This window comes from Rhinopithecus roxellana, chromosome 4 (genome assembly GCF_007565055.1).
Source record: "Rhinopithecus roxellana isolate Shanxi Qingling chromosome 4, ASM756505v1, whole genome shotgun sequence".
Classification (NCBI taxonomy): domain Eukaryota; kingdom Metazoa; phylum Chordata; class Mammalia; order Primates; family Cercopithecidae; genus Rhinopithecus; species Rhinopithecus roxellana.
The window spans coordinates 31,977,286-32,005,147 of record NC_044552.1 but is presented as its reverse complement, the minus strand read 5'-3'; the positions used below and the strand labels follow the sequence as shown (position 1 = coordinate 32,005,147).

The following is a 27,862-nucleotide window of genomic DNA, read 5'->3' as shown; positions in this document are numbered from 1 at the left end:
GGGAAGGAAGGTTATTGAATCCCCTTAGGTTAGCCTGGAATATATTAACCTTAAGAACCGCCATTGGGAAAAGACCCTGTTAGTCACTTCCTGGCTCTTCTGTGCACAGTAGGAGAGCTGTCTCTCCTTTGGTAGAGATTTGAGCTAGAGAATAGCAAAATGATCTGATCAAATTCCACTAAACCACATTCCCTCTATTCCCTCCAAGGTTGCAGGCAGCAGCACTCAGGCTGTCACAGCCATATGCAGTTGAAAATGCTATGCTGGTTGAGTTCCTGTGGGTTTAAGGAAATGGACAAAATTAGATTCAGGCCAAGGTGCCAGAATTAATACACTCCTTCCCTTCCAGAAAGCATCAGGGAGATTGTCACTGCCAAGGTGAAGGACAGTATAGTCTTTACTACTCAGACCAGTAAGAACTTATGTTGAATGAACCTACCCACCCACCCAAACCCAGTAAAAGCAGTCTGCCTTGAGGGTTTGAAGGAACAGATTAGGGCCAAATTCCTGCTTAACCAGTGGGCTCTGGTACATATAGCAGTTGCCTTGATTCTCAACACAGGGAGAGTGGTGCCTCCCTGCAGTAGGTGTGAGCACACTGGACAGTCAGTTTAGGAGATAGCATTAATATTGGTTGTAAAGATGAGTGATCAGCTCATGTCAAGGAGCAGATGGCTAAATGAGGTGCACAGGGAATGCCGTGAGAGTCAGGCTTGAAGAATCAGGAGGGAAAATAGCCCATGATATAAAAACCCCAAATATAGTCTCCTTAATGTGAATTTTCTAAATCAGCATTTACATTATACAGTTAACCTGGACTGATGAGAAATGTAAGGAAATTACTGAATTAGTGAATAGCGATTAACTCAGAAGTAAAATTATATCGTCTAAATTGAAGGTTGTTTTACACAGCAGAGGGGAGGAGATTACTAAAACCTTGTCCAGTCTGTCATATCCTAATTGAAATCTGTTCATTTAATATACCCCATCCTTCAGAGTGCATAGTTCATAATTTGGGAGGCGTTATCAGTTAATCTAGTTATTTTTCCTGGTTCTTCCTTTGAGTTCCAGTAAGACGGTGTGTGGCACATCCCTTGTGGAATCATGTGACACTCAGAAGAGTGAGTTTATCTGTTCATTAACCTGTGAACGGTCAGGTCCCTTTGGAGAGTGAAGAGAGCAAGTTACTCCAAGGTTAATGCTTGTTTGTCGGAGATGAAGTCTCCAGGGAATTAAAGAGGATGAACAGGCCAAGATGCTCAAGGGCTGCCCAGTGAAACTCTGCACTGTGTGCAGGTGCCAGATTGATGTGGCCAGGATGGAGGCTGCAGAGCAGGCTGGGCCATCTCTGCAGATCACTTCCTCTGGTCAGGAGACTTTCCAGCAGTCAAGTGGGGGGCTGGTGTCAGTGTATAAGGTTAACTTCCTAACAAAGATTTAGGAGCATTATTAAAATAAAAGAAACTGTGAGGAGTTTTCAGTAGTTTCTGGATTTTTCCTTTTAAAGAAGAAAGCAATATTGATTTCATGCATTCATCTCCAATGGATGAAATCTTCCACTGAGCTGGAAAGCATCTGATTGTGCACATGTGCTCCCGCACATTCCTAACCACAAGGCAAGAGCAGAAGCTACTTCATATTATCTGGTAAAAATGTCTTCAGGTCATGTACCTGACTGACATTCAGGGGTTGAACTGAACAGCACCTGGTTTGGTTTTTTTGGGTAAATCCAATCTAAGTTCTACTTAATTTTCTGCAAAATGACATCTCCCTTATTTTGCTATAATTCTTCTAGGTCCAATTGGAGCTACCCATAAGGAGCAGACACAGGGTCTGAAGTCAAGCTCAGAGTGTCCTTTCTTTGGTCTATATCCTGGTGCACTATATGTTTAAGTGACTTGTCTTATTCTGGTATCCTTGGATTGGTTGTGGTGGGAGCTCATTTTCAACAGATTTTCTTTTCTTTTTACCATAGGTATATTCGAATTGTTGGGACTCACAACACAGTGAACAAGATTTTTCACATTGTGGCTTTTGAATGTATGTTTACAAACAAAACCTTCACTCTTGAGAAGGGGCTGATAGGTAAGTATCACAGTTACATTTTTATATATATATTTAGGTATTTTATCTTCAAATACTTCGTTACTCTGTTAAGTTATCTTTATCAGTTCTAAGAACTCTGGTTGATTTAAATGCCTTATTACTGGGTGACATAGGGAATGGCTTACATTTTTTAGAAGTATTCAAAATAGCAATTTCAATGAACTTAAAAGAATGAATGTAAATATTGTACTAGTGCTTAAGAGTTGAAAATATTTTGGTAATTCATTCAGATTTGCTATGTAGCGAATGTTTGTGATGCTCAGGTGAAGCCCCTCACACTAAGGGATTTAATGATAGGTGAGTTTGAAGAGAAGTCTGTATGATATTGGTTGGATGTTCAGACTTCCCATGGCTGTGCAGGTATTTTGGCCTTTGATTTGATAGGAGTGGTATGGTTAGCTGTGGAGGTATCTTCTTTTCATGGATATATAAATTCATATTTGCCCGATGTAGCCTCAAGAAAGTTCAACTCATGAAAGTGCCTCCGTATAATTTAAATAAGACCAAAGTGACTGAATTGTCACTTTTGAATTGTCATTGCAAAAGTCAAGTGATTGGGTGGGAAATACTGCCTGACTGATATTTGGAAAGAGGATTTTAAATTTTGGTGTAATTGTTTGCTTGGTTGTTTTCTGTCTTGTCTTGTTTTTATTTTCAGTAATGGGTAGTCTGGGCATTGTGCACAGTCCATCCCAGGTCTTAACATTCATGAGTAGCTTTGCCCATCCAGACTGCTTATTCTGCTTTTTTTTTTTTTACCCCATGCCCATAGCTTTTCACTCACCTGCTGCAAAGATCATGCTTAGATCAATTAGCTCCTTGATTCTGTCCCTTTATTGCAGTTTCCTTTGAGAAGAGACTTCGTATGTTCCGGTGTGGGGATAAGATGACCTTGCCTTGTGGTCTAAAATAGAATTCTGTACCTTTACAAAGGGACTCATGTCACCTCTCCTTCCCAAGTTTTGTTCATGTTGGCACACATGTCCATATTGACCTAAAAGCATGGGAATAACTATAATGGGAAAGATGAGTGTAACTTGCAAATGTTTATTAACTCTTTAAATGGTCATAACCTAAATTTTCCTAACATCTGCTGAGTCTAAAACCTAATCCTTTACTTACGGAAATTTGGGAGAACAATATTAATAAAGTAGCAGGAGTGGAAAATTTTCCAATATAGAGAGTATTTGGAGCTCAACTGAAATAGCTGCCTTGGTTTTAATTTTGTTATGAATATACTTTTAACATTAAATATAAATATTAACAATTTGTGTGACTTTTAAGTAATTTGAAAGTTAGCAAGTTTGAAGCATTACCTGATATTGTTGTATTTTAATTCTGTAGGCTGTACAGAATTGTGGTGATGGAGGGTTGTTGGGAGGGCATTCTTTTTCACCTGTTGTTCAGGCTCTTCCATAGACTGTAGGCCTCACTGTATATCTGTGTAGTTAGGAGAGCCCTCAGTGAGAAGGATCTTAGAAACCAAGACCCTTCTTATTTACAAGATGTGTAGCATTTGGCTACTCATTTCAGTTCAGTGCACTGCATTTTTGAACATGCTGCAGAGAAGGCACCATCTACATCAGTCAGCCCCCTCTTCTTACTGGAGGAAGAACAGTTTTGTGGATACTGTAATTATGAAAGAAACAAACCTGTCTGGCATGAAACTCAGGATTGGTTGTCATGAGGGGTGCTGCTGTTGGTATGCATGTTTTGTCCAAATTGAACTAGTCAGCATCATCAGAAGCCGTAACAGTCTCAGATATGTTGGTGATGAAAGAAAATTACAGAGATACAAAAAGTGTTTTTGGTGTCTGGTTAGACACTCCTCTTCAAGCAGTCTTCCATGATGCTCACAAGTTTGACTGCAAAGAGCACTGTAGTCATCTGCCTGTTATTGTCCCTCAGCCAAATGGGAGCAGTGGTGCAGGTAGGCAGATATGTACATGTGCTTGCCGGAAGATGGTCTGCGGTGGAACCCCCTCTGACCCTCCTTGAACCATCCTCACAGCTCAGAGTTGCTCATCCTTGGCAGTGGTGTGAGTGGTAAGGAAGTTCAGGGGGATTTCATTATCCTCTGACATTGCAGCTCTGCTTACCTTACACAGGTGTTTAAAACAGTAATCTCCAGCTTTCCATGTTGATTATCTGAGGTGCATTTTAGCAGCACATAGGCCTTGGCCAGTCACCCTACTGGTCCTTGACAGGTCCTCTACGGGGGTACAGGTATGTCAAAATCACCTCGAGTTATTTTTAAATTGCAGATGCTTACTTCTTACACTTTCTTGTATCCTGTGAAATATACAGTCCGCTCCTGAGAATCACTGATATGAACTCCATGATTTCTTGGGGAAAAAAAAGTAAAACTAAGATAATGTCATCGTAAGTAATTAGAGTGTCAAATCCTACTTTTTTTTTTTGAGACAGAGTTTCACACTGTTGCCCAGGCTGGAGTGCAGTGGCACGGTCTTGCCTCGCTGCAACCTCCGCCTCCTGGGTTCAAGCAATTTTCCTGTCTCAGCCTCCCAAGTAGCTGGGACTACAGGTGTGTGCCACTATGCCTGGCTAATTTTTGTATTTTTAGTTGAGACAAGGTTTTGCCATGTTGGTCAGGCTGGTCTTAAACTCCTGACCTCAGGTGATCCACCTGCCTCGGCCTCCCAAACTGCTGGGATTATAGGTGTGAGCCACTATGCCTGGCCCTCAAATCCTGCCTTTATGTTTCTAGATTCAGAATGTTTTTCCTTCATAGTTCCTGGTCTTCTTTTCATAGTGCAGGCTCCTATAATTATTTTTCTGTAGGCCTTAAAAATCACTTTTATAATATTTATAATTTTAAAAAGATTCTAATGTTATTATTTAAAATATGTAATGATGACAGGTAAGCACACCCACTATATGAGATTTTAGTCTTCTTTTCCCACCAAAGGGGTTCTTTCCCATTTTTGATGACTGTGTCATGCCTCATACAGCTTCACTGGCACAGATTCATGGGAGGCTTTGAAGTCCTCGGGTTCACATAGCCACAAGAAGAGGCCCTAGTTCAACCACGTTGCCCGGAGCTGGGCCTTTCTCCCACCTTTGCTGTTGCCACTATGACCTCTTCTCATTTGGTGGCTGCATCTGGATCTTGTTGGAATGTATTCTTTCCTGGGAGAGTCAGCCTGTGATGACTGTCTCCTCTGTGTTAGGAGGCATTTGTAAGAAACCCTAACCTGTCTTACCAGTGAGGCATGGAAGAAGTAATTAGAAGAGATGTGACTGCTATTTCATAAACGTTCAACCTCCCAAAGAATGTATTTACTTTGCCTTAGCACTCCAGTTTGGTGATACCTGCATAGCATTTGCCAAGTCCTTCTGATTTTTTTTTTTTTTTTTTTTTTTTTTTTTTTTTTTTTTTGGAGATGGAGTCTCGCTCTGTCGCCCAGGCTGGAGTGCAGTGGCCGGATCTCAGCTCACTGCAAGCTCTGCCTCCCGGGTTCACGCCATTCTCCTGCCTCAGCCTGCTGAGTAGCTGGGACTATAGGCGCCCGCCTTGTCGCCCGGCTAGTTTTTTTTGTATTTTTTAGTAGAGACGGGGTTTCACCATGTTAGCCAGGATGGTCTTGATCTCCTGACCTCGTGATCCGCCCGTCTCGGCCTCCCAAAGTGCTGGGATTACAGGCTTGAGCCACCGCGCCCGGCTGATTTTTTGTAATGATTTCCAAATCTGCCTTTTCATTGAATCTTGTGTTTAAATTCACTTTTTAATGCCCTACTAGTTATCCAAGTAGAGAGAGCAGTACCTATCACCCAGCTTTAAAGAATTATCAATTCACAGCTAACCTAGTTTTATCTGTATGTGATCTACTTTGTCCCTATCAGATTATTTTGAAATTAATCTTGGACATTTTATCATGTCATCTATAAATACTTTATTATGCAAATCTAAAAGTAAGGCCTCCTTATTGTAGCCATAAGCACAATGCCATCATACTATCCTAAAATTGAACAGTAATTCCTTAAGAGCATTAAATATGCAGTCAATGTTCCAATTTCTGGCTGGGCACGGTGGCTCAAGCCTGTAATCCCAGCACTTTGGGAGGCTGAGACGGGCGGATCACGAGGTCAGGAGATCGAGACCATCCTGGCTAACATGGTGAAACCCCGTCTCTACTAAAAACTACAAAAAACTAGCCGGGCGACGTGGCGGCGCCTGTAGTCCCAGCTACTCCGGAGGCTGAGGCAGGAGAATGGCGTGAACCCGGGAGGCGGAGCTTGCAGTGAGCTGAGATCCGGCCACAGCACTCCAGCCTGGGTGACAGAGCGAGACTCCGTCTCAAAAAAAAAAAAAAAAAAAAAAAAGTTCCCATTTCCCTAATTGTTTCAAAGTCTGGAGTCAGAATGTGTTTTTATAGGTTGAGTAAATCAGAATTCAGATAAGGTCCATATTATGCAAATAACTGTTGTGATTCTTAAATCTCTTTAAATCTGTAGGTTCTCTTCTATTTATCTGTCTATCTTTGTCTGTTTTTCTCTATTTATTTGTTAAGAAACTAGGCTTTTCTCATATAGATTGTCTACCAGTCTGGATTTTGGTCATTGAATTTCCATGGTAATATTTAGCATGTTTATCTTTTGCATTTCTTGTAACTTGGTAGTTAGATAGAGCCTTAATCAGTTTCAACTATTATTTTTTGGTAATAATGTTCCATAGGTAGGGTTGTGTGTATCTATCCAGAAGCAGAGAAAACCTCTAGTTGTCTCTCTCTTTTGGATGTTCACATCCATTGATGATTATTTCCTGGATTCATTATTTCATAATTTTGGATTACAAATGGTTATTTTCCAAGTGTGTCATTCCTTCTTAATTTAGTCCCTAGAAAGAGAAAATTTTCTTCAACACTCATTTAGTAACCCTGAGATACAATTCGCTCAGGAAAAGAAGGATAAATATTACATTCTTTCCCTTTGTTCACCAGTTTTCAAAATAAAGAGGTGGTTCCCTAGCATTCTTCAAGGGTGACAAAGGTTTGTTTTTGGATTTGTTAGGGGGAGGTAAGTACATATCATTTTGAATTTGTGGGAATAAACATGATTGAAATCTTTTAATCACTTGTGGTTATTAGTAACAATATTCAAATCATTGTATCTTTAGCCTCTTCAAATTGGTTTTTGAGTCTTTTGATAAGACTTTAGTAGTCCTTGATAGCTCCGTGCTTTCTGGCATAACAAGATGTACTAGGTTTATTTTGTACATTTCTTGCCCTTGATCTGGAATCAGCCATTTCTTCATGAAGGCTTGGTACTATATAGAGGAAAATTACATTTGGAAACCTCAGTGTAGATACCGCAGATGATCTTTGCTACTGTGTTTGTTGCTATTTCTAGACCCTTCAGTAGACAGAACTCGGAAATACATGTACATACACTTAATTATTTATATGACATATATTTAGCAGATGAAATGTATCATGAGTATATACTGACACTTCTAATTCAAATTCAGTACTACAAGATTTTTGTTTAAGCTTTTGATCTTTCATCTCTTTTTCTTCATAGGTAAAATCTTGGTTATCAGTGATACAGTGCAATATTCATTTGTACTGTACTCTATATTCAATGTACTATACTCTATCGCCAGTACATACAGAATAGCTGTGAACCATATGATTACTGAAAATAGCTTTAAGATTTTTGTTACTGATTTTCAGGTCCTTCTATTTCTAGAAATATACAGTAAAATGACAGTGTTTTAAAGTCACTTGCAATGATTCTCTGTGTAGTTATGCCACTATTTCAGTATACAATTAGGTTCATCTGTTCCATTTTGCTTTCAATATTTAGGGATTGCCTTTAAAAAACTTTTGTTTTCCTAACTATGCGAAATACTTACATTATTCTAAAATCAAATCTACAAAAGAGCTCTATTCAGATAAATGAAGCTTCTATTCCTGCCCTCTCTACCTGTGTAAATAATCTCTTTTTTTTTTCTTCTTTAGTTTGTTGTTATTATCCTTCCATTTAAAAGTGGGAAAAATATATTTATTTCTATATTTATATTTTGTATCTTCCTAATGTCTTTAAACAATTGGCAGCACACTATATACCATACATATTATATTTTTTTTTTACCTTACCATGCTTCTTTTTCTTTCTTTTCTTTCTTTCTTTTCTTTTTTTTTTTTTTTGAGACAGGGTCTTGCTCTGTTGCCCAGGCTGTTCTAGAACCCCTGGGCTCTAGGCATCCTCTTGAGTAGCCAATAGGACTGTAGACCTTGGTTTCACCTTGCTTTTCTGTACTTAACACTTATTTTGGAGCTAGCTATAGAGAAAGATATTATTTGTTTCTTTTTGTAGCTGCATGGTCCTCATTAGTATAGATATACCATCGTTTATTTAACTGATGTTAAATAAACAGTTTTCTATTGATGAACCATTTGGGTTGTTTTCAATCTTCCACTCCTACAAATAGTGCTATTGCCTTGTGTATAAGTCTTTTCCCATTTTTGCCAGTATATCTTTGGGATAGATTTCTAGAGAAGGGATTGTATGATCAAAGAGTAAATGCTTATAGAATTTTCCTAGATATTGCCAAATTCACTTTCATAGGGATTATAACATTTTTAAATTCTCACTGGTATTGTATGATAAAGACTGTTTCCCCACAGCCTTGCCAGTGGAGCATATTGTCAAACTTCTGGACTTTTGCCAGTTTGATAGGTGAGAAATGGTATCTCAGTGCAATTTTAACTGCATTTCTCTTATGAGAGAAATTGAGTATCTTTTCATATGTTTAAGGACCATTTACATTCCCTTTTTTCTTTTTTAAATGGCTCTTCTCCTCTTATGAGTCTTCTAGATGAATAGAGAATATGGTTTTAGTAAGACTTGGGGGAGCAGTAAACACTTTACACTGAGATTGGAGTGTGACCTTCAGCATTACAGAAGTCTGTTTGTGCTTCCTAAGGTCTCCTGGTTCTCCTGGGAAATAGAAGTTCTCATATGTCCCCCTCCATCCTTGTCCCTGGTTCAACCTCTCTGCTTAAGAGATAATAGCGGCCGGGCGCGGTGGCTCAAGCCTGTAATCCCAGCACTTTGGGAGGCCGAGGCGGGCGGATCACAAGGTCAGGAGATCGAGACCATCCTGGCTAACACGGTGAAACCCCGTCTCTATTAGAAAATACAAAAAACTAGCCGGGCGAGGTGGCGGGCGCCTGTAGTCCCAGCTACTCGGGAGGCTGAGGCAGGAGAATGGCGTGAACCCGGGAGGCGGAGCTTGCAGTGAGCTGAGATCTGGCCAGTGCACTCCAGCTTGGGTGACAGAGCGAGACTCCGTCTCAAAAAAAAAAAAAAAAAAAAAAAGAGATAATAGCTAGAGCATAGAGCTCTAGGTTCAACATTATGGTTTAATTAACCCTTTCAAAGAATAGGAGTAAGATTCTATTAGCTTGGATCCAGGAAGACTGGTAGCTTTTTGTTCTGTACAGTAGACCCCCTTATCTGTGGTTTTGCTTTCCGTGGTTTCATTTACATGTAAGCAACCATGGTCCAAAAATATGAAATGGAAAATCCCAGATAAGCAATTCGTAAGTTTTAAACTGCATGCCATTCCTGGTAACATGATGAAATCTTGTGCTATCCTACTCTGCCCCACCAGGAATGTGAATCATCTGTTTGTTGAGTGTATCCATGCTGTATATGCTACCTGCCTGTTACTGTGTAGTGAAAAACATAGTGTATATTGAGTTTGGTACCACGTGAAGTTTCAGACATTCACTGGGGATCTTGGAACATATCCCCTGCAGGTAAGGGAGGACTACTGGGATTGATCTAGGGCAACCACAATCAACAGCATAAGCACAAGAACTCTGTTGCTGAAGCTGTTGGTACACTCACTACTGCCGTCACCGCTGGAATTGTGCTATCTGAACAGAAACACTGGAGTCCATATTCACCTGCTGCTACCTTCAGTACCACTGGAAACAAATAGACAAGAACATGTCTTTTTCCTTCCTCCTATGTTTCAATCTCCCACCAGATTCTTCTGTTGGCAGAACAAAAAAACAACCTGGTAAGGGGAGTCTGGGTGACTGTAGTTTTCAAAGGTTTAGCCTCTGAGATCCAGTGTAGAACAAGGGAAGGAAGAGAGCTGAAAGCAAACAGATGACTGGCACAAAGACAGGAAGACAGGCAGTGTAAAGGAGGCTCCTTCCAACAGGAAACCTACTATCTGATTCAAAGTAGCTGGACAGTCACACTGGCAAGGTATGGAAATAAGTGGAGTGGAGAACAACAGACAAAGGCATAAACAGGCATGGAGAAAGGTTAAGTATTGATTTGGGCTGCAAAGGAACCCAACATATCTCTTGCCTAGTAAGATAAGGCTTCATGAAGAATGGTATTTTGAGCTCGGCCTTGAAAGATTCAGTAAATATTAAGGAGCATTACAGAAGTGCTAATTTACATAGCAATGATACTGTTTCCTTCAGAGGAGCTGAAGCTAGTAAATAGAAATAGGTTGTCTGTGGTTGCTACTGTCATTTAAAACTATTTTGAGATTGTAACAGTATGTTTAGAATGCTGTAAAATTTCTGGGAAAGTAAACAGAGTTGGAAATCTGGGCTGTGAAGGGTTTTTGGCATCCAGTGGCCTAAGAATATAATACGACTTCTGTGCTTCACAATTATGTTTAGTAAAGTGAATGTCCTCCGGAGCAGAAACAGAGATTTGGGAGTGAGGGAGTTTAGTAGCAGATGAAGGTGTTAGAATGTGGCAAAGAAGCAAACGTCCTGGCTTGGCAGAGGGGCCTTAAATGCCTTAATGCAGATGGTTTCCTACAATGGCACTAGTGAGTCTGAACTAGTCTAGACCAGGAGGCTGTGCTTTTCCAAGTCCTATTTCTCTAACCAGATATTAAGGCTGGTTCTGCTTGTCAGTAAAGCTTAACTTATTTAGCTATTGTAAATTTCTTGGCATTAAGCAGACATTTATTAAGAGGCTGCTGAGTGTATCTTAGACACAGGGGAGAGAAAGACACATGGGTGTAGTTTCTGCCTTGAAGGATCTTAAGAGCTAATAGAGAAGAAAGACACTTAAACAGAAGGTGACAACTCAGTAAAATAAGTCATGTATCGGGAAGTTTCAGCAGATGCTGTAGGAATGCTGAACGGGGGCATTAACCTCAGCTGAGGGAATGGTATCAGGAAGACCTACTAGTGGAGGGTATGAATTGGGTCAGGGATATGGTTTGCGATATCCCCACCCGAATCTCATCTTAAATTGTGATTCCCATAATCCCACATGTCATGGGAGGGACCCAGTGGGAGGTAACTGAATCATGGGGGCAGTTACCCCCATGCCGTTCTTGTGATAGTGAGTGAATTCTCACGAGATCTGATGGTTTTATAAGGCGACTTTCCCCCCTTGTTTGACACTTCTCCTTCCTTCTTCCATGTGAAGAAGGTGCCTTTCTTCTCCTTCCCCTTCTGCCATGGTTATAAGTTTCCTGAGGCCTTCCCAGCCATGCAGAATTATGAGTCAATTAAGCCTCTTTTCTTTACTAAATTACTCAGTCTCAGTTATTTCTTCATAGCAGCATGAGAATGGAATAATACAGTCAGTCCTTAAGGAAGGGAAGAGTGGGGAAGCTCAGGGGAGAATCACACAAAATGGTCAGTGTGTGCAAAAGCTTATCTCCTACCCATTCCACAGGCAGAGCCCCTTCTAGTGGACCACCTTGCACCCGATGGAGGAATTGGAGTAGAAGTTACAGTTAACTGTAGTCTTTTACTTTTCCCTTCTAGGGTTCTCAGCTTAGTATGTGGTCAGTGTGTATGTATGTGTAGTAGTCCATTTTCACACTGCTATAGAGAACTACCTGGAGGCCGGGTGCGGTGGCTCACACTTGTAATCCCAGTCGTTTGGGAGGCTGAGGTGGGCAGATCACCTGAGGTCAGGAGTTCGAGACCAGCCTGGCCAACCTGGTGAAACCCCATGTCTACTAAAAAATACAAAAATACAATTATGGTGGCGGGCACCTGTAATCCCAGCTACCTGGGAGGCTGAGGCAGGAGAATCACTTGAATCCGGAAGGCAAACGTTGCAGTGAGCTGAGATTGCGCCACTGCGCTCCAGCCTGGGAGACAGAGTGAGACTCCATCTCAAAATAAATAAATAAATAAATTAGCTGGACATGGTGGCACGCGCCTGTAGTCTCAGCTACTCGGGAGGCTGAGGCAGGAGAATCGCTTGAACCCGAGAGGCAGAGGTTGCAGTAAGTCAAGATCATGCTGCTGCATTCCAGGCTTGGCAACAGGGCAAGACTCCCACTCAAAAAAAAAAAAAAAAAAAAGGAACTACCTGGAGGCCGGGCACAGTGGCTCTCGTCTGTAATCTCAGCAGTTTGGGAGGCCAAAGCAGGTGGATTGATTGAGGCCAGGGGTTCAAGACCAGCCTGGCCAACATGGCAAAACCCTGTGTCTGCTAAAAATACGAAAATTAGCCAGGTGTGGTAGTGTGCACCTATAGTTCCATCTACTCAGGAGGCTGAGCCATGAGAATCCTTTGAACCCAGGAGGCGGAAGTTGCAGTGAGCTGAGATTGCGCTACTGCTCAATCTCAGTCTGGCCAATAGAGTGAGACTCTGTCTTAAAAAAAAAAAAAAAAGTAAGATTAAAATAAAATAAAAGAACTACTTGGGACTGGATAATTTATAAAGAAAAAAGGTTTAATTGATTCACAGTTGTGCATGGCTGGGGAGAGGCCTCAGGAAATTTATATTCATGGTAGAAGGCAAAGGAGAAACAAGGCACATCTTACATGGTAGCAGGAGAGAGGGGGAGAGAGCAAGGAAGTGCCACACTTTTAAACCATAAGATATCATGAGAACTCACTCACTATAATGAGAACAGCATGGGGAAATTCCACCCCCATGATCCAGTCACCTCCCACCAGGTCCCTCCCTCAACACGTGGGGATTATAGTTCAAGATAAGATTTGGGTAGGGACACAAAGCCAAACCATACCAATTATGTATCTTATTATCATTTCCATTTTTTTTTTAAGAATAAAGATTGCCTGAAAAAAATTTTTTACTACTCTTGTTTTATAGGATTGACTTCATTTCACAGGATTGAATTTTTGGGCTCTACTTATATATTCCCTTATTATCATAAGGATAGATAGATATAGTAGTACGGATGTGTGTGTCAAGGTAAATGTAAATGTGGACAGTTTGTTTTTGTTTTTATTTTATTTTATTTTATTTTTGAGATGGAGTCTTGCTCTGTCACCCAGGCTGGAGTGCAGTGGTGCAATCTCAGCACACTGCAAACTCCGCCTCCTGGGTTCAAGTGATTCTCTTGCCTCAGCCTCCCAAGTAGCTGAGATTACAGGTGTACACCACTGCACCTGGCTAATTTTTGTATTTTTAGTAGAGACGGTTTCACCATGTTGGCCAGGCCTGTCTTGAACTCCTGACAGCAAGTGATCCTCCCACCTTGGCCTCCCAAAGTGCTGGGATTACAGGCATGAGTCACCATGCCCAGCTGTTAAATATAAGTTCTAGTTTCAGATAATCTCTGTGTTCACGCATATGAGCATATGCTTTTAGAAGCAGCCAGGACATATCTTGAATGCATTGTTGCTTAGAAATGTCTTCCTCCAGATACTCTAACTCATCTCTCTCAAATTTGAAGCTCAACACATCCCTAGAGCAGGGGGCACAGTGCCACTAGTCTCTTTGTTAAAGAATAGCAAAAGTGACCTTTACTCCAGTTCCCAGTAAGTTCCTCATCTGCATCTGAGACCCCCTCAACCTGGACTTCATTGTCATATCACTATCAGCATTTTGGTCATAACAATTTAACAAGTCTCTAAGAAGTTCTAAGCCTTCCCTCATCTTCCTGTCTTCTTTTGAGCCCTCCAAGCTGTTCCAACTCTACCCATTACCCAGTTCCAAAGTTGCTTCCACATTTTCAGGTATCTTTGTAGCAATAGCACACTTCTCTGGTACACATTTTTTGTGTTAGTCCATCTTCACACTTCTATAAAGACATACCTGAGACTGGATAATTTATAAAGAAAAGTTTAATTGGCTCATGGTTTTATGGGCTGTATGGGCTTCTGCTTCTGTAGAGGCTTCAGGAAACTTACAGTCATGGTGAAAGGCAAAGGGAAAACAGGTACATATTTACATGGCCAGCAGTAGAGAGAGAGAAAGAGTGAAGGAAGAGGTGCTACACACTTTCAAACAACCAGATCTTGTGAGAACTCTATTATAAAAACAGCAAAGGGGAGGTCTGCCCTCATGATTCAGTCACTTCCCACCAGGCCCCTCCTCCAACACTGGGAGTTACAATTTGACGTGAGATTTGGGTGGGGAAACAGATTGAAACCATATCATACATGTATATAAGTTTTTATCAGAAGAGTGGAAATACTGCACAAAACTAACAACTGTTTTTTTTTTTTTTTTCACTTTGTAATACTTGCACATTTTACTGATACTCTCTACCTTTGGCTTTTTGATGAATAAGGAAGGACTTAAGGGAAGGGACCTATGGGTGGCCCTATCTTTCCCTTTCTTTTTACATTGTTATTTTCAGCATGTGTATTTGGCTAATACAAGGTAATAACAAGAGTGAAAAAGGATATGATAGAAGCAGGAACATCTTTACATGGCCAGCATCTGCATCTGAGATTGGTCATTGGTACTTCTTGAAATGCCTTTGCCTTCCTTCTGCTTCATCACTAGCCATATTACCAAGAACCATCCACCCCTGGCCTACCTCATGCCGTTAGAGATGGGATAATGGTCTGGAACAATGGTGGGGGGCAGTAGGATGATGTGCGCTCATAAATTCAGTTGCTATTAAGTGAGCATGACAAGGAGATCTGCTGGAGTTTTTAAACTTTTTCTCCCACAAACAACAAATGCCTACCTGGAAATAAAGTTAATAAATCCACAGGCTTTAATGTAAAGAAACTATAAATCTTTAAAGAGCACTGAATAATGGAAAGAAATATTCCTGGATAGGAAAATTTAATATTGTAAAGATGTTGGTTCTTCCCATTTTAATGTATAAATTTAATATAGTACTACTACTCAAAATCCCAGTTGTGTGTGTGTGTGTGTTTTAATATTTTGCTCAGTTATTTGAAAATATTTTCCAAGAGAATAAATAAGTAGAAATATCTTTTCCTTCTCCCCACTCCTTAAAAAAAGCCTGAAAAAAACTAAAAAATAAAAAATGAATGAGGGGTCTATTCCCAGCAGGTATTAAAATTAGTACTGCATAGTAATGTGGCATTAATGCAAGAACAAACTGGTAGATAAATAAAGCAATCATCTACACTCTGAATTAGATCCCAGTATGTGTAAGAATGTAATGTGAGATAAAGGTGACATCTCACATCAGTTAAGAACCAAAGGATAACACAGCAAATGATGCTGAGACAGTTAACAATTGCAAACAGTTACATGAAATTTTTTCCTCATACTAGATACAAAAGCATTTTCTTGTTAAAGAGGTAGATTTTACAATGTGACTTCAAAAGAGCTGTAGGAAACTGTATTAATAAGTATTTATCTTATCTCAAGGTGAGGAACAACTTCCTCAGCACAAAAGCAAAGGCAGAAACCATAAACAGAATTCAAAGGTGTTTGACAAACTGGAAGAAAATAATTGCAACATACATGACAAAATAAGTACGAAAAAAAAAGATGATTCCCTTACAGAAAATGTATACAAACAGCAGTTATTTAAAAAGAAAGGGCCGGGCACTGTGGCTCATGCCTGTAATCCCAGCACTTTGGGAGGCCGAGGTGGGTGGATCATGAGGTCAGGAGATCGAGACCATCCTGGCCAACATGGTGAAACCCCATCTCCTGAAAATACAAAAACAGAATTAGCCGGGCGTGGTGGTGGGCTCCTGTAGTCCCAGCTACTTGGGAGGCTGAAGCAGGAGAATGGTGTGAATCTGGGAGGCGGAGCTTGCAGTGAGCCGAGACCGCCCAACTGCACTCCAGCCTGAGTGACAGAGCAAGACTCCGTCTCAAAAAAAAAAAAAAAAAAGCAATAATAGTCCATAAACTTGAAAGTATTTCACCTCGCTAATAATTAAATAAGTGCAGTAACCATTTTTTGGCTTACTTGGCAAATATTTTTCATTAAAATTTTTTACATATATATAAATAAGACAAAGTCATGTCTCATCAAAAATCAAACAATACAGAAGTACATAAGTAAAACATTTCTTTTTTTGCTTTTTTTTTTCAGGACAGGGTCTGTCACCCAGGCTAGAGTGCAGTGATGCAATCACAGCTCCCTGCAGCCTTGACCTCCTGGGCTCAACTGATCCTCCTGCCTCGGCCTCCCAAGTAGCTGGGACCACAGGCATGCCCCACCACACCCAGCTATTTTTGTTCTTGTTGTTGAGACAGGGGTCCCATTATGTTTACCCAGGCTGGTCTTGAACTCCTGGGCTCAAGCTATCCTCCCAACTTGGCCTCTCAAAGTGCTGGGATTCCAGGTGTGAGCCACTGCACCTGGCCAAAATAAAATGTTTTTGTGTTTCAACTTGCATTAGCCTAGTTATTGCTAAAATTGAGTATTTTAAAATATTTCTTGGTTCCCCCCCGCTTTTTTTTTTTTTTTTTGAGCGGGACTCTCGCTCTGTTGCCCAGGCTGGAGTGCAGTGACGTGATCTCAGCTCACTGCAACCTCCACTCCTGGGTTCAGGTGATTCTCATGCCTCAGCCTCCCAAGTAGCTGGTCTTACAGGCATGTGCCACCACTCCCAGCTAATTTTTGTAATTTTAGTAGAGAGAGGGTTTCACCATGTTGGCCAGGCTGTCTCAAACACCTGGCCTCAAGCGATCCTCCTACCTCAGTCTCCAAAAGTGCTGGCATTACAGGTATAAGCCACCACGCCTGGCCTGTTGCTTCTTTCTTATTAATTTGTGGTTATGGATATTTATTCCTTGCCTTTTATATACATTGCAAATATCTTCTCTCAGACTGTTAGTTACCTTTTAACTTTATTTTTAATTTTGAGTTATTCCTATCAGTCATTTTTTTTGTCGTCTGATTTTGTGATTTGCTTAGAAACTCCCTCCCCAGTTCAAAATATAAAAACATGTTCTTCCGCAGTAGTTGTCAACGATTTGTTGTTTTTTTGTTGTTGTTGGGGTGTGTGTAAGCATTTAGCTTTTTACTCCATTTAACATTTCTTTTGTGTTTGGTCTGAGGTAGGGGTTAACTTTTATTTCTAAACTTTGTTGCCAATTGTCTTGAAATTCTTTCTTGCTTGTTTTATTCTTTGTTTCATTGATTTAAAATAACATGTATCATAGATTTGTATGTCTATTCTAGCTTCTGCATCATATCATTTAAATCACAGCATCTTCGTCATCTGTTTTGCTCTCTAGTGCTGCAAATCTACATCCATAGTTATTCTAAGTTTTCTAAGCTATTCTTTCCAATTTTCTTTTCCAATGAACTTGAAAATCGGCTTGTCAAGTTTCATTAAAAATTTTTTTTTTTTAAGAGATGGCGTCTCTAATAATTTGATGGTATTTTATTTTTTATGAGACAAGGTCTTGCTGTGTTGCCCAGGCTGTTCTCAAACTCCTGGGCTTAAGTGATATTCTCACGTCAGCCTCCCAAGTAGCTGGCACTATAGGTGCACACCACTGTGCCTGGCTCAAGTTTCATTTTTAAAATTCTGTTGGCAAAGGTAGTTTTTTTTTTTTTTTTTTTTTTTTTTGAGACGGAGTCTGGCTCTGTTGCCCAGGCTGGAGTGCGGTGGCCGGATCTCAGCTCACTGCAAGCTCCGCCTCCCAGGTTCACGCCATTCTCCTGCCTCCGCCTCCCAAGTAGCTGGGACTACAGGCGCCCGCCTCGTTGCCCGGCTAGTTTTTTGTATTCTTTAGTAGAGACGGGGTTTCACTGTATTAGCCAGGATGGTCTCGATCTCCTGACCTTGTGATCCGCCCGTCTCGGCCTCCCAAAGTGCTGGGATTACAGGCTTGAGCCACCGCGCCCGGCTGGCAAAGGTAGTTTAAATGTAAATACTGACCAGGCGCGGTGGCTCACACCTGTAATCGCAGCACTTTGGGAAGCCAGTGCGAGTGGATCACCTGAGGTCAGGAGTTCGAGACCATCCTGGCCAACATGGCAAAACCCCATCTCTACTAAAAATGCAAAAATTAGCCAGGTGTGGTGGCACGCCTGTAATGCCAGCTATTCAGGAGGCTGAGGTGGGAGAATTGCTTGAACCCGGGAGGCGCAGGTTGCCGTGAGCCAATATCGTATCACTGCACTCCAGCCTGGGTGACAGAGCCAAACTCTGTCTCAAAAAAAAAAAAAAAAAAAAAAAAGAAAGAAAAGAAAAAAAGGAAACATGTACCATCCAAGTCTTGGCAGCATATGAGACTGCCTGTTTCTTACCAGTCTCAGTAATACTAAGTATCTTCTCTTTTTTGAGATGGAGTTTTGCTCTTGTTGCCCAGGCTGAGTGCAATGGCGCTATCTCAGCTCACTGCAACCTCAGCCTCCCAGGTTCAAGCGATTCTCCCGCCTCAGCTCCCAAGTAACTGGGATTACAGGCACCCGCCATCACGCCCAGCTAATTTTTTGTATTTTTAGTAGAGGGAGTTTTGCCATGTTGGCCAGGCTGTTCTCGAACTCCTGACCTCAAGAGATCCGCCTGCCTCAGCTTCCCAGAGTGTTAACATTACATGTGTGAGCCACTGCACCTGGCCAGTACATGTTTTATAGAAGACAACTTGGCAATATCTATTAGGAGTCTTTAGGCCAGGAGTGGTGGCTCAGGCCTGTAATCCCAGCACTTTGGGAGGCCGAATCAGGCAGATCACTTGAGGTCAGGAGTTCGAGACTGGCCTGGCCAACATGGCAAAATTCCATCTCTATCAAAAATACAAAAATTAGCTGAGTGTGGTAGCACGACCCTGTAATCCCAGCTACTCCGAAGGCTTAGGCGGGAGAGTCTCTTGAAACCGGGAGGCGGAGGTTGCAGTGAGCCTGAGATCATGCCACTGCACTCCAGCCTGGGTGATAGCCAGACTCTGTCTCAAAAAAAAAAAGAGTCTTTAAAATACTCCTTGATCTACTACTTTGACCTTTAATAATTCATCCTAAAAGAATATTCAGGAACAGCATTTCTTCTACATAAATGTTCAGCACAGTGCTGTTTATAATAACCCCAAAAGAGGAAGATTATGAATGTCTAATAATATGGCATAACAAATGAATTATGGCATGCTCAACACATCAAAATTTCTGAATATTCATATATTTCATAATATAGGGAAATAACCATAATAGAATATAAAATAGAAGTAGGATGCCATCTTTATAGCCAGATTGATGCCAATATTTTTACATTAAATATATGATTTGTTTTATTTTGTTTTGTTTTTGAGATGAAGTCTCACTCTGTCACCCAGGCTGGAGTGCAGTGGCACCATCTCGGCTCACTGCAAGCTCCACCTCCCAGGTTCACGCCATTCTCCTGCCTCAGCCTCCAAAGTAGCTGGGACTGCAGATGCCCGCCACCACGCCCAGCTAATTTTTTGCATTTTTAGTAGAGATGGGGCTTCACCGTGTTAACCAGGATGGTCTCCATCTCCTGACCTCGTGATCCCCTGCCTCAGCCTCCCAAAGTGCTGGGATTATAGGCATGAGCCACCACACCTGGCCCTAAATATATGTATTTTTAATTGCATGTATGAATTTGCTAGGACAGCCATAAAACACACACACACACACACACACACACACACACACACACACACACACACGGTGGCTTAAATGACCGAAATATATTTTTTTACAGTTCTGGAGGCTGAAAGTCCAAGATCAAGATCAACGTATTGCCAGGTTTGGTTTCTTCTAAGGCCTCTCTCCTTGGCTTGTAAATGGCCACCTTCTTGCTGTACCCTCACATAGCTCTTCCTCTCTCTGAGTGGCCTGTGGTGTTTCTTCCTCTTCTTATAAGGACATCAGTCATACTGGATTAGTGCCCTACCCTTATGACCTCAGTTTACCTTACTTGCCTGTTTAAAGCCCCTGTCTCGTAATACAGTCACATTCTAAGTTAGGGGTGAAGCTTTAGTATATGAATTCTGGGAGGACACAGTTCAGTCCATAATAGTGCATAAAAATGTAAGGAAGAACATCAAAATGTTCACACGTTTTCTAGATGATGGCATTACCTGAGATTATTGGGCATTTATTACATTTCCTGTATTTATATATTTTCTGTGAATGAAAATATTACATATTTTCAGTGAACATGTGTTACTTTTATAATCAGAAAAAAGTTAATTTAAAAAAGTTATTTCCACATTGCTTATCCTAAGTGAGGGACAAGGCAGGATGAGCGGGGCCAGCAGCAGTGCCTTCTGGTGTGCCTCAGCACTCCATGTGCTCCCAAATATAGCTATTAAACTAAGAAAAGTCCTATTTCTGGATGAGATAGGGTAATTTCTTCATGAAATGTAGTGATACACCTGATGATTCTGCTGAATAAACCAAGAGTTGAAAATCTAGATGTTAGATACCAAATGAAAAAGTATGTACTGTGTGATTCTATTTGTGTACAATTCTAAGTAATGCAAACTAATCTGTAACAACAAAAGCAGATCTACAGATCTCTGAAACTGGGGGGAGGAATTACAAATGGGCAGGGGATGATGGAAAGCTTTATTATCTGGATTGTGCTGATGGTTTCATGAGTGTCTACATATATCAGGACTCAAACTGTGCAGTTAAAATATGTGCAGTTTATTATATGTCAGTTATGTCTCAGGAAAGATGTTTAAAATGGGAGAGGGCACTGGAAGAAAACATTTTGGCAGCCTTTGGGGCATTACACTATTACTTATTTATTAAAATAGTGATGTGGGGCTGGGCTTTGCGAACCAAAAGAAACCTTTAGGATTTGGAGGCTATGGTGGCAGACTGCTGTATACAGTTTTGGGAAGGGGCCTCTAAACCTGCTGGCCCCTTCCTGCCTCATAATCCAATATAACAGGGCTTGGGCTTGTCACTGTTTTGCATAAAAAGGAATGATTGTATGGGAGTGGAAGCCTGGTGGGTGAGCCAGTCTGAGACATAGCAATCTCTTTAAATGTATTGGCTCGTTAATATTGTGAAGATGGGGATGTTTCTTTTACAGCTGCATTAGATACTGATTTTTTAAAGACAGGAATTGGTACAGTGCTACAAGAGGGAAATATACTTAAAAATCACAACATTACCTGTGGTAAAAATTATCATAAAAACTACCTAGTGCTCAAGCAGGGGATTGCTTCAATTCTGCCCCTATAATGACAGGAAATGGTCCTTGGTGAAGTTGTTTTCCATGAAGCTGTGATGAAATCAACTAAAGTGGTAATAAAGCAGAGTGTAAATGTGAGGGACTCAAGTAAGGTGTAAAAGTGCAGAAGGTACTAGAATGTTTGAATTGGAATCCTCAGGAAATGATTCTGTAAAATATACCCCTACCCGCAACAACAGCTTATTTTTTGCAGTGATTCTTTGATGAGTTAATGTTCAGTAGATCCCTGTTATAAAAAGTTGGAAGCACATCTCAATAAAACCTCAGTAAGCTGTGGAAATGTAAGTAAAATATACATGATCAGATATATTTTCTAATTATAGAAACGACTTTTATGTTGATACTGTATTCCAAATGACAAATCTGTTCCTTCTTGTCACCACTGCTACTGCCACCCTAGTGCAAGCCACCACCACCTCTCCTCACCGTTGTCATTTCTGTCTACTTACTGGTCTCACGTCCTGCCTAGTCTTTTTCATTGTTCTCCACGCTCCTGCCCTCCTGCCGGTGTTATCTTATCAGGACACTCTCTTATGCAAAACCACTGAGACTTTCTATTGCCCTTAGGAGAAAGCTCAAACTCTTCACCCTGGTGCTCAAGGCCCTGCATGGTATGGTGCCTACTTATTTGCTTCATCTTGTACCAATTCTCATCTAGCTTTCTATATTCCAGCCACACAGGCCTTTCCATTCCAAAAATACACCATTCATTCTCTGACCACAGGGTCTTTGTGCTTGCTGTTCACTCTGGAATGCCTCTCACCCTCTCCTCATCCTTACTCTCACTTTGTCAAACCCCACCCCCTTTATTTAGGATAACCTTCTATTATACTTTTAAATTTCAGATTAATGTCACTTCTTCAGAAAAGGCTTCCCTGACCCCCTACCCCTAGTCTTGGTAAAATTTCTTAGTATGATGCTTATAGATGTGGAGTTTTTTTTCTTTCAGAGCACTTAGTTTCATTTGTAACTATACATTTATTTACATGGTTTGAAAATAGAAGAGACTGTCTGTTTTGTTCACTGCTGTATTCCCAGCGTTTGGAACCCTGATACTCAGTGTGTGTTGAATGAATGAATAAGTGGAATGATGTGTTGCATTCTGAGGACCAGAAGATCAACCCAAATCCAGGTTTCCGCTCTGCTGCTGATTTACTATGTAATAAATAAGACAATCTTTCTGAGCCTCAGATTTCTCAGCTATAAAATGAAAAAAACTAACCTAATGAGCTGGGGCTCTTCGTTTTGTTTTGTTTTTTATTTTTTGAGACGGAGTCTTGCTCTGTTGCCCAGGCTGGGGTGCAGTAGCACTATCTCGACTCACTGCTAGCTCCGCCTCCCGGGTTCACCCCGTTCTCCTGCCGCAGCCTCCCGAATAGCTGGGACTACAGGCGCCCGCAACCACGCCCGGCTAATTTTTTGTATTTTTAGTAGAGATGGGGTTTCACCGTTTTAGCCAGGATGGTCTCGATCTCCTGACCTCATGATCCGCCCGCCTCGGCCTCCCAAAGTGCTGGGATTACAGGCGTGAGCCACCGCGCCCGGCCTCTTTGTTGTTTTTAAACAGGTATCCATTAGGTATAGAGAACTGTGTTAATTGTGTATGCCATCCTTAGTGGTCCTTCTTTTTTACCTTCTCTTTTACTCATATATTTTCTTCTTTGAACCCTGCTTCTGTTCCCTTCTCTTTATGATACCATCTCTAGTATGTTTATTTCCTTAATACATACCTATTCTTGTAAAAATCTATAATATTGGGCAATTTTGTATATGTGTTTTAATTTTCAGAAATGTTTTTATGTTATAGATTTTATTCTTTTTTGTACTTTCTCACCCAGTATTAAAATTTATATATCATGTGTCTTAATGTTACTTAATATTCCATCATAATAATTATAAATATATTATTAGAAAATTTACATAGTTCTTACCGTGTGTCATCACTGTTCTAAGCAATTTACATAAAGTCATTTAACCCTTGCAACAGTCTTGCAAGGTAGATACCATTATTTTTCTAATGTTGCATTCATTGATTGCCCTGATGATGGAAACCTAGGTTGTCTTCAGCTTCCTGTTCTCAAAAACAGGACTGCAATGAATTTCCTTGTGTCTGTCTCCTTTGCATGTGTGTGATAGTTTCCTTGGGACCTTTATCCAAAAGTGAGATGCCTGAGTACTAAAGTATGCACATATTTAATTTTGCTTTGTACTTCCAGATTGTCTTCCTGCCAGTTCATACTCCCAGGGCCAGGAGTACAAAAGAGCCCTTTTCCTCCCACGTACTCCTTGCCATTATGAAGGCCATAAAGTAGTATATCACTGCTGTGATTCCTGGTCAGTTTCTTACCACCACTACTGCTATTACCCTAGTGCAAGCTACCATCACCTCTTCTCCCTGTTGCCATAGTCTGTCTACTCAGCAGGCCCTGCATCTTCTCTGGTCCTTCTCATCCTTCTCCTCACTTCAGTCAGAATAATCTTACTAGAACACTGTTTTGCTCAAATCACTGAGCATTTTTTCTTTAATCCATTGAAATGATAGATGTTCTAATGATGATCCATACTTGCATTCCTAGGACACTTGCTACCTAGACATGACATTTTCTGTTAAGTAATTATTGGCTTTGGTTGGCTAATACGTATTTTAGAATTTTTGCATCTGTTTCCTTAAATAAAATGGGTCTATAAATTTCTTGGCCCGTCTCTAAGCTGTTTTTATAAACAAAGCTATATTAAAATGGCTTGAACAGCTGTCCCTCTTTTTCTGTTTTCTGGACCAATGTATAACAAGACGTAAATTATCTGTTTCTTGAACTAAATGCTCCTCAAAGTTCTTTCTTCCCTTCCCTGCACCGCAAAACAGATTGTCACCGGGCTGGAGTTCAGTGGCCCGATCAAAGCTCACTGCAGCCTCCACTTCCTGGGCTCAAGCAATCCTCCCACAGCCTTCTAAGTAGCCGGGACCACAGGCACATGCTACCACACCTGGGTAATTTTAAGAAAAATAAAAGTGTAGAGACAGAGTCTCCTTATGTTGCTCAGGGTGGTCTTGAACTCCTGGGCTCCAGCAGCCTCCCACCTTGGTCTCCTAAAGTGCTGGAATTACAGGTGTGAGCCACCACACCTGGCCTTTACAAAGTTATTTTTTCCTTTACAAAGTTATTTTTAACTATTCATTTTATGATCTGGTGAATCACATGCTTGTGAGATTCTTACTAGGCCTTCACCAGTTGTGTGAATTAGCCAAGCAAATTAACATATATCTAAGACCTCAGCAATACTAGGAGAGAGAGTTAACCTACTATAAGTAGAAAATGGTGTGTTTTCTCTCATATGCAAATTGATGACTGTAAACAGAAGTTCAGTAGTCCACTGATATCTATTGTCACTCATTTATTTGTTTTACTAAATTTTTGCCACAAAACATATGATGTATACATTGTATCTAATAGAATATTAAGGAGCATTCCTGACCTCATACTCACCCCCACCCAGCTGACTTCTTGGCTCTTCTTTCCTTCCCCATGGAGACACACTGCTTTGTTTTACTCCTACTGTATCCCTTCTGCCCCTCTGCACCCTTTTTCTTCCCATCTGTTTGATTTTTATGGCTCTAGAGGAAAACTGAGTTCTTTGAGCCTAAAGACAAGGGGATTGCCAGAAAGGGTAGGTTTGGCAAAATTACAAAACGGAAATAGTGGGTAGCAGAGGGAGGGGATTTAGTCTCTGTAAATTTGGCAGGTGATGGGAAAAAATTATCATGCTGCTGTGTAACTTCATGACCCAAAGATTTTAGAGTTGATACATAATGTTATTGTAGACTCGTAGCAGCTTTGGAGAACTTGGGCAGTGCATACCCATTCTTGTTAAACTACTTCAATAAGCTTTGTGTCATGATTCTCTGAATCTCAGTCTCAGCTACAATGAAATCAGAACACATGACGTTACTATTCAGATGTCTCCCATTCTTCTGAGTACATGTTACTTTAAACCATATTAGTAATTTTCATATCATGTTATTTTTATTTTTCAATTGTCTTGAGGATATAGTACATGAAGAAAATATTATTTATTAGACAGTAACTGTCTGGCACACACAGGCTACATTATGTAGTTAAGCTGAGATCCAGAGACTGACAAACAAGCTATAAAAGCTAAAAGGCAGTATTTCTTGTGGTGAATCAATTATAATAATTTTAAATCTCAGTGCTTTACATTTGTGACATTTTGTATAATAAACAATTAACTGCCTGCTTTTGACATTTCAAAGTTAATGTGAAGTGAGTTATAAAACAGACGCTGTAAACGTCATGTCCCAAAATGGAGAGGTAAATGGCTATTGGCCTCTGGGCGGGTAAGACCTAATTATTCCTCACTGTACCCTCTGTACCTTTTTACTACCAGTTGGTGTTTCATTGTCTTTGATAAACAAGATAATTGATATAAATGAATGTGATCCTGTAAAATGGTTCCCCAATTGCAGATTTTCATGCTGGAGGTATAATTTTCCTTATGGCACGTTGCTGTTAATCTTTAAAGGGGTAGGTTAATCTGCCTTCCACAAGAATGCATTAGGTAAGTCACAGCTGACAAAAACATTAGGGGTAACTATGGCACAGGAAAAGATGACTAATAGTCACATTAGTAAGCAAGAGCATGTGGATTTTTAAGCGGGAGGTTTAGAGTTGGAAATAACAGAAGAATATCTTGGAGATGCAGTCCTCCCCAGGAAGAGGACCAAGGCAATGTCCAGTGAGAAGGGGTACAGCATGGCTGTCTCTTGTCCTTCCCTATCAGCCAGAATGCTGATGTTGCTGCACTGACTTACAGGCTGAGGATCCTAAACAAGGAAGCCTTAATGTGCTTTCTTCCTTCTCATTTGGTGGAAAAGGGCTAGGGCTTGGCAAAACTGCCATTTTGTCTCATATACTAATACTCAGCATTCTCAATCCTTTGCTAGAAGGCTCTTTTTAGGAAACGTCAAGGACCAAGCAAGCAGAAGAGCAATGTCAGTTTGCACCCAGTAGGAAAACTGGGATGAAAGAACTGACAGTGACTGCTTTGAAAAAAACTGTTTATATATATGGAAATATGTGTGGTGTGTAGTTTTGTGTGTGTGTGTGTGTATGTGTATAAAACAAGAAGAAAGAATGAATGAAAAAGAAAGTAGACAGACAGGAGAAAGTGTAATGTGGCATACCCATGGCTTCCCTTAGAGGAGTGTTGTGCAGCTTACCACTTGAAGTCATGGTGGTATGAAAAATAATCATCATCATTTACTTGTCTAAGGAGTTCTAATATTTAGTGTTAAAAACAAATTTAAACTCATGACAAGGAAAACGACAGTGAAATGAGATTTCTCCCAGAACATTTTTCTTTGGCAGTGTTATCACACAGCCTTTCAAAGATCCAGCATGTTAAGGGTGGTTTGCTGTCCAGTTTAATGTCATCCCTTCGCCGAATGGATGGGCTGCTTCCCTCCCCCTCTTCCTCTCTTGAAAGGTTAGCCTTTCTTCAGAATAGTACAGGTTTTTCCTACAACATCTGTCAACTTGGCAACGAGCACACCCTAAGGAAATTATGAACATTTGAAGACCATCTAAATACTGTAGGGAACCTTTCCTTCTTTCTCTCCTCTCTCCCTCTTCTCCCTCCTGCCTTTCCCCAAGAAGAATGGAGCAGCCACATGGCAATGTCACTGTCTGTCTCACTGATAAATTATAAGCCCGTTTGTGTCTGTGCTTCATTTAATATGTTTTGATTTGCTCATACTTTTGTGATAGCTCTTGAAACCTTAAAGCAGTGACAATCTTAAAAGGCAGACTGTGGGAAGACCCCTTTGTTTAATGAAAAGAGACCTACCCGAGCCACTGTACTGTTAGCACAAAGAGGCTACTTTGGTCAGATGACTCAGATGATCTTGATCTGATTCAGTAGGTCAGAAATTGCTGTCCCCAGCAAATATCGACCAGAAGGAACTGCTTTCTCAGTTATTCTGAAACTGCCAGCTGCATATTACACTAGCAGGTGCTCATAGTTTTTTGGAGGTCAGTAGAATTGTTATTCGTTCTTCCTTTGCCTCTTATCCTTTAAGATGGCTTGTCTCCCATCTTGTGTAATACCCAGATTTATGAAATGCTGGTCCCACCTACCCATTCCACATGGGGAAAAATCTGGCTTTCTGTGTCTGGGGAAGTGCCAAGCCTAGGTCTTATGCTTCTCTGAAACTCTCAAAATTCTTTTGTAAACGTTATCTAACTTATTCTGTCAATATTCATAAAAAGATAGGGGGAAGAAGGGATTACTATCTTTATAGATATTTAAACAAAGTCACAGAATGGTTAAATGACTTCCTTGACGTTCTAGAAAGCTGTTTACAGAACTGAGGTTCGTTCTCTGAATGCCTGCT

The 27,862-nt window shown here is 40.7% G+C and overlaps 1 protein-coding gene across 1 annotated transcript in view; it reads left to right on the top strand.

Annotated features, from left to right (window-relative positions):
• The window catches only part of BTBD9 (BTB domain containing 9), a 487,969-nt gene that overhangs the window by 307,166 nt on the left and 152,941 nt on the right, over window positions 1–27,862 (top strand). The window contains exon 7 of the mRNA XM_010389718.2: window positions 1,976–2,085. Within this exon, the coding sequence (XP_010388020.1) occupies window positions 1,976–2,085 (110 nt within the window). The remainder of the gene's footprint in view (window positions 1–1,975; window positions 2,086–27,862) is intronic.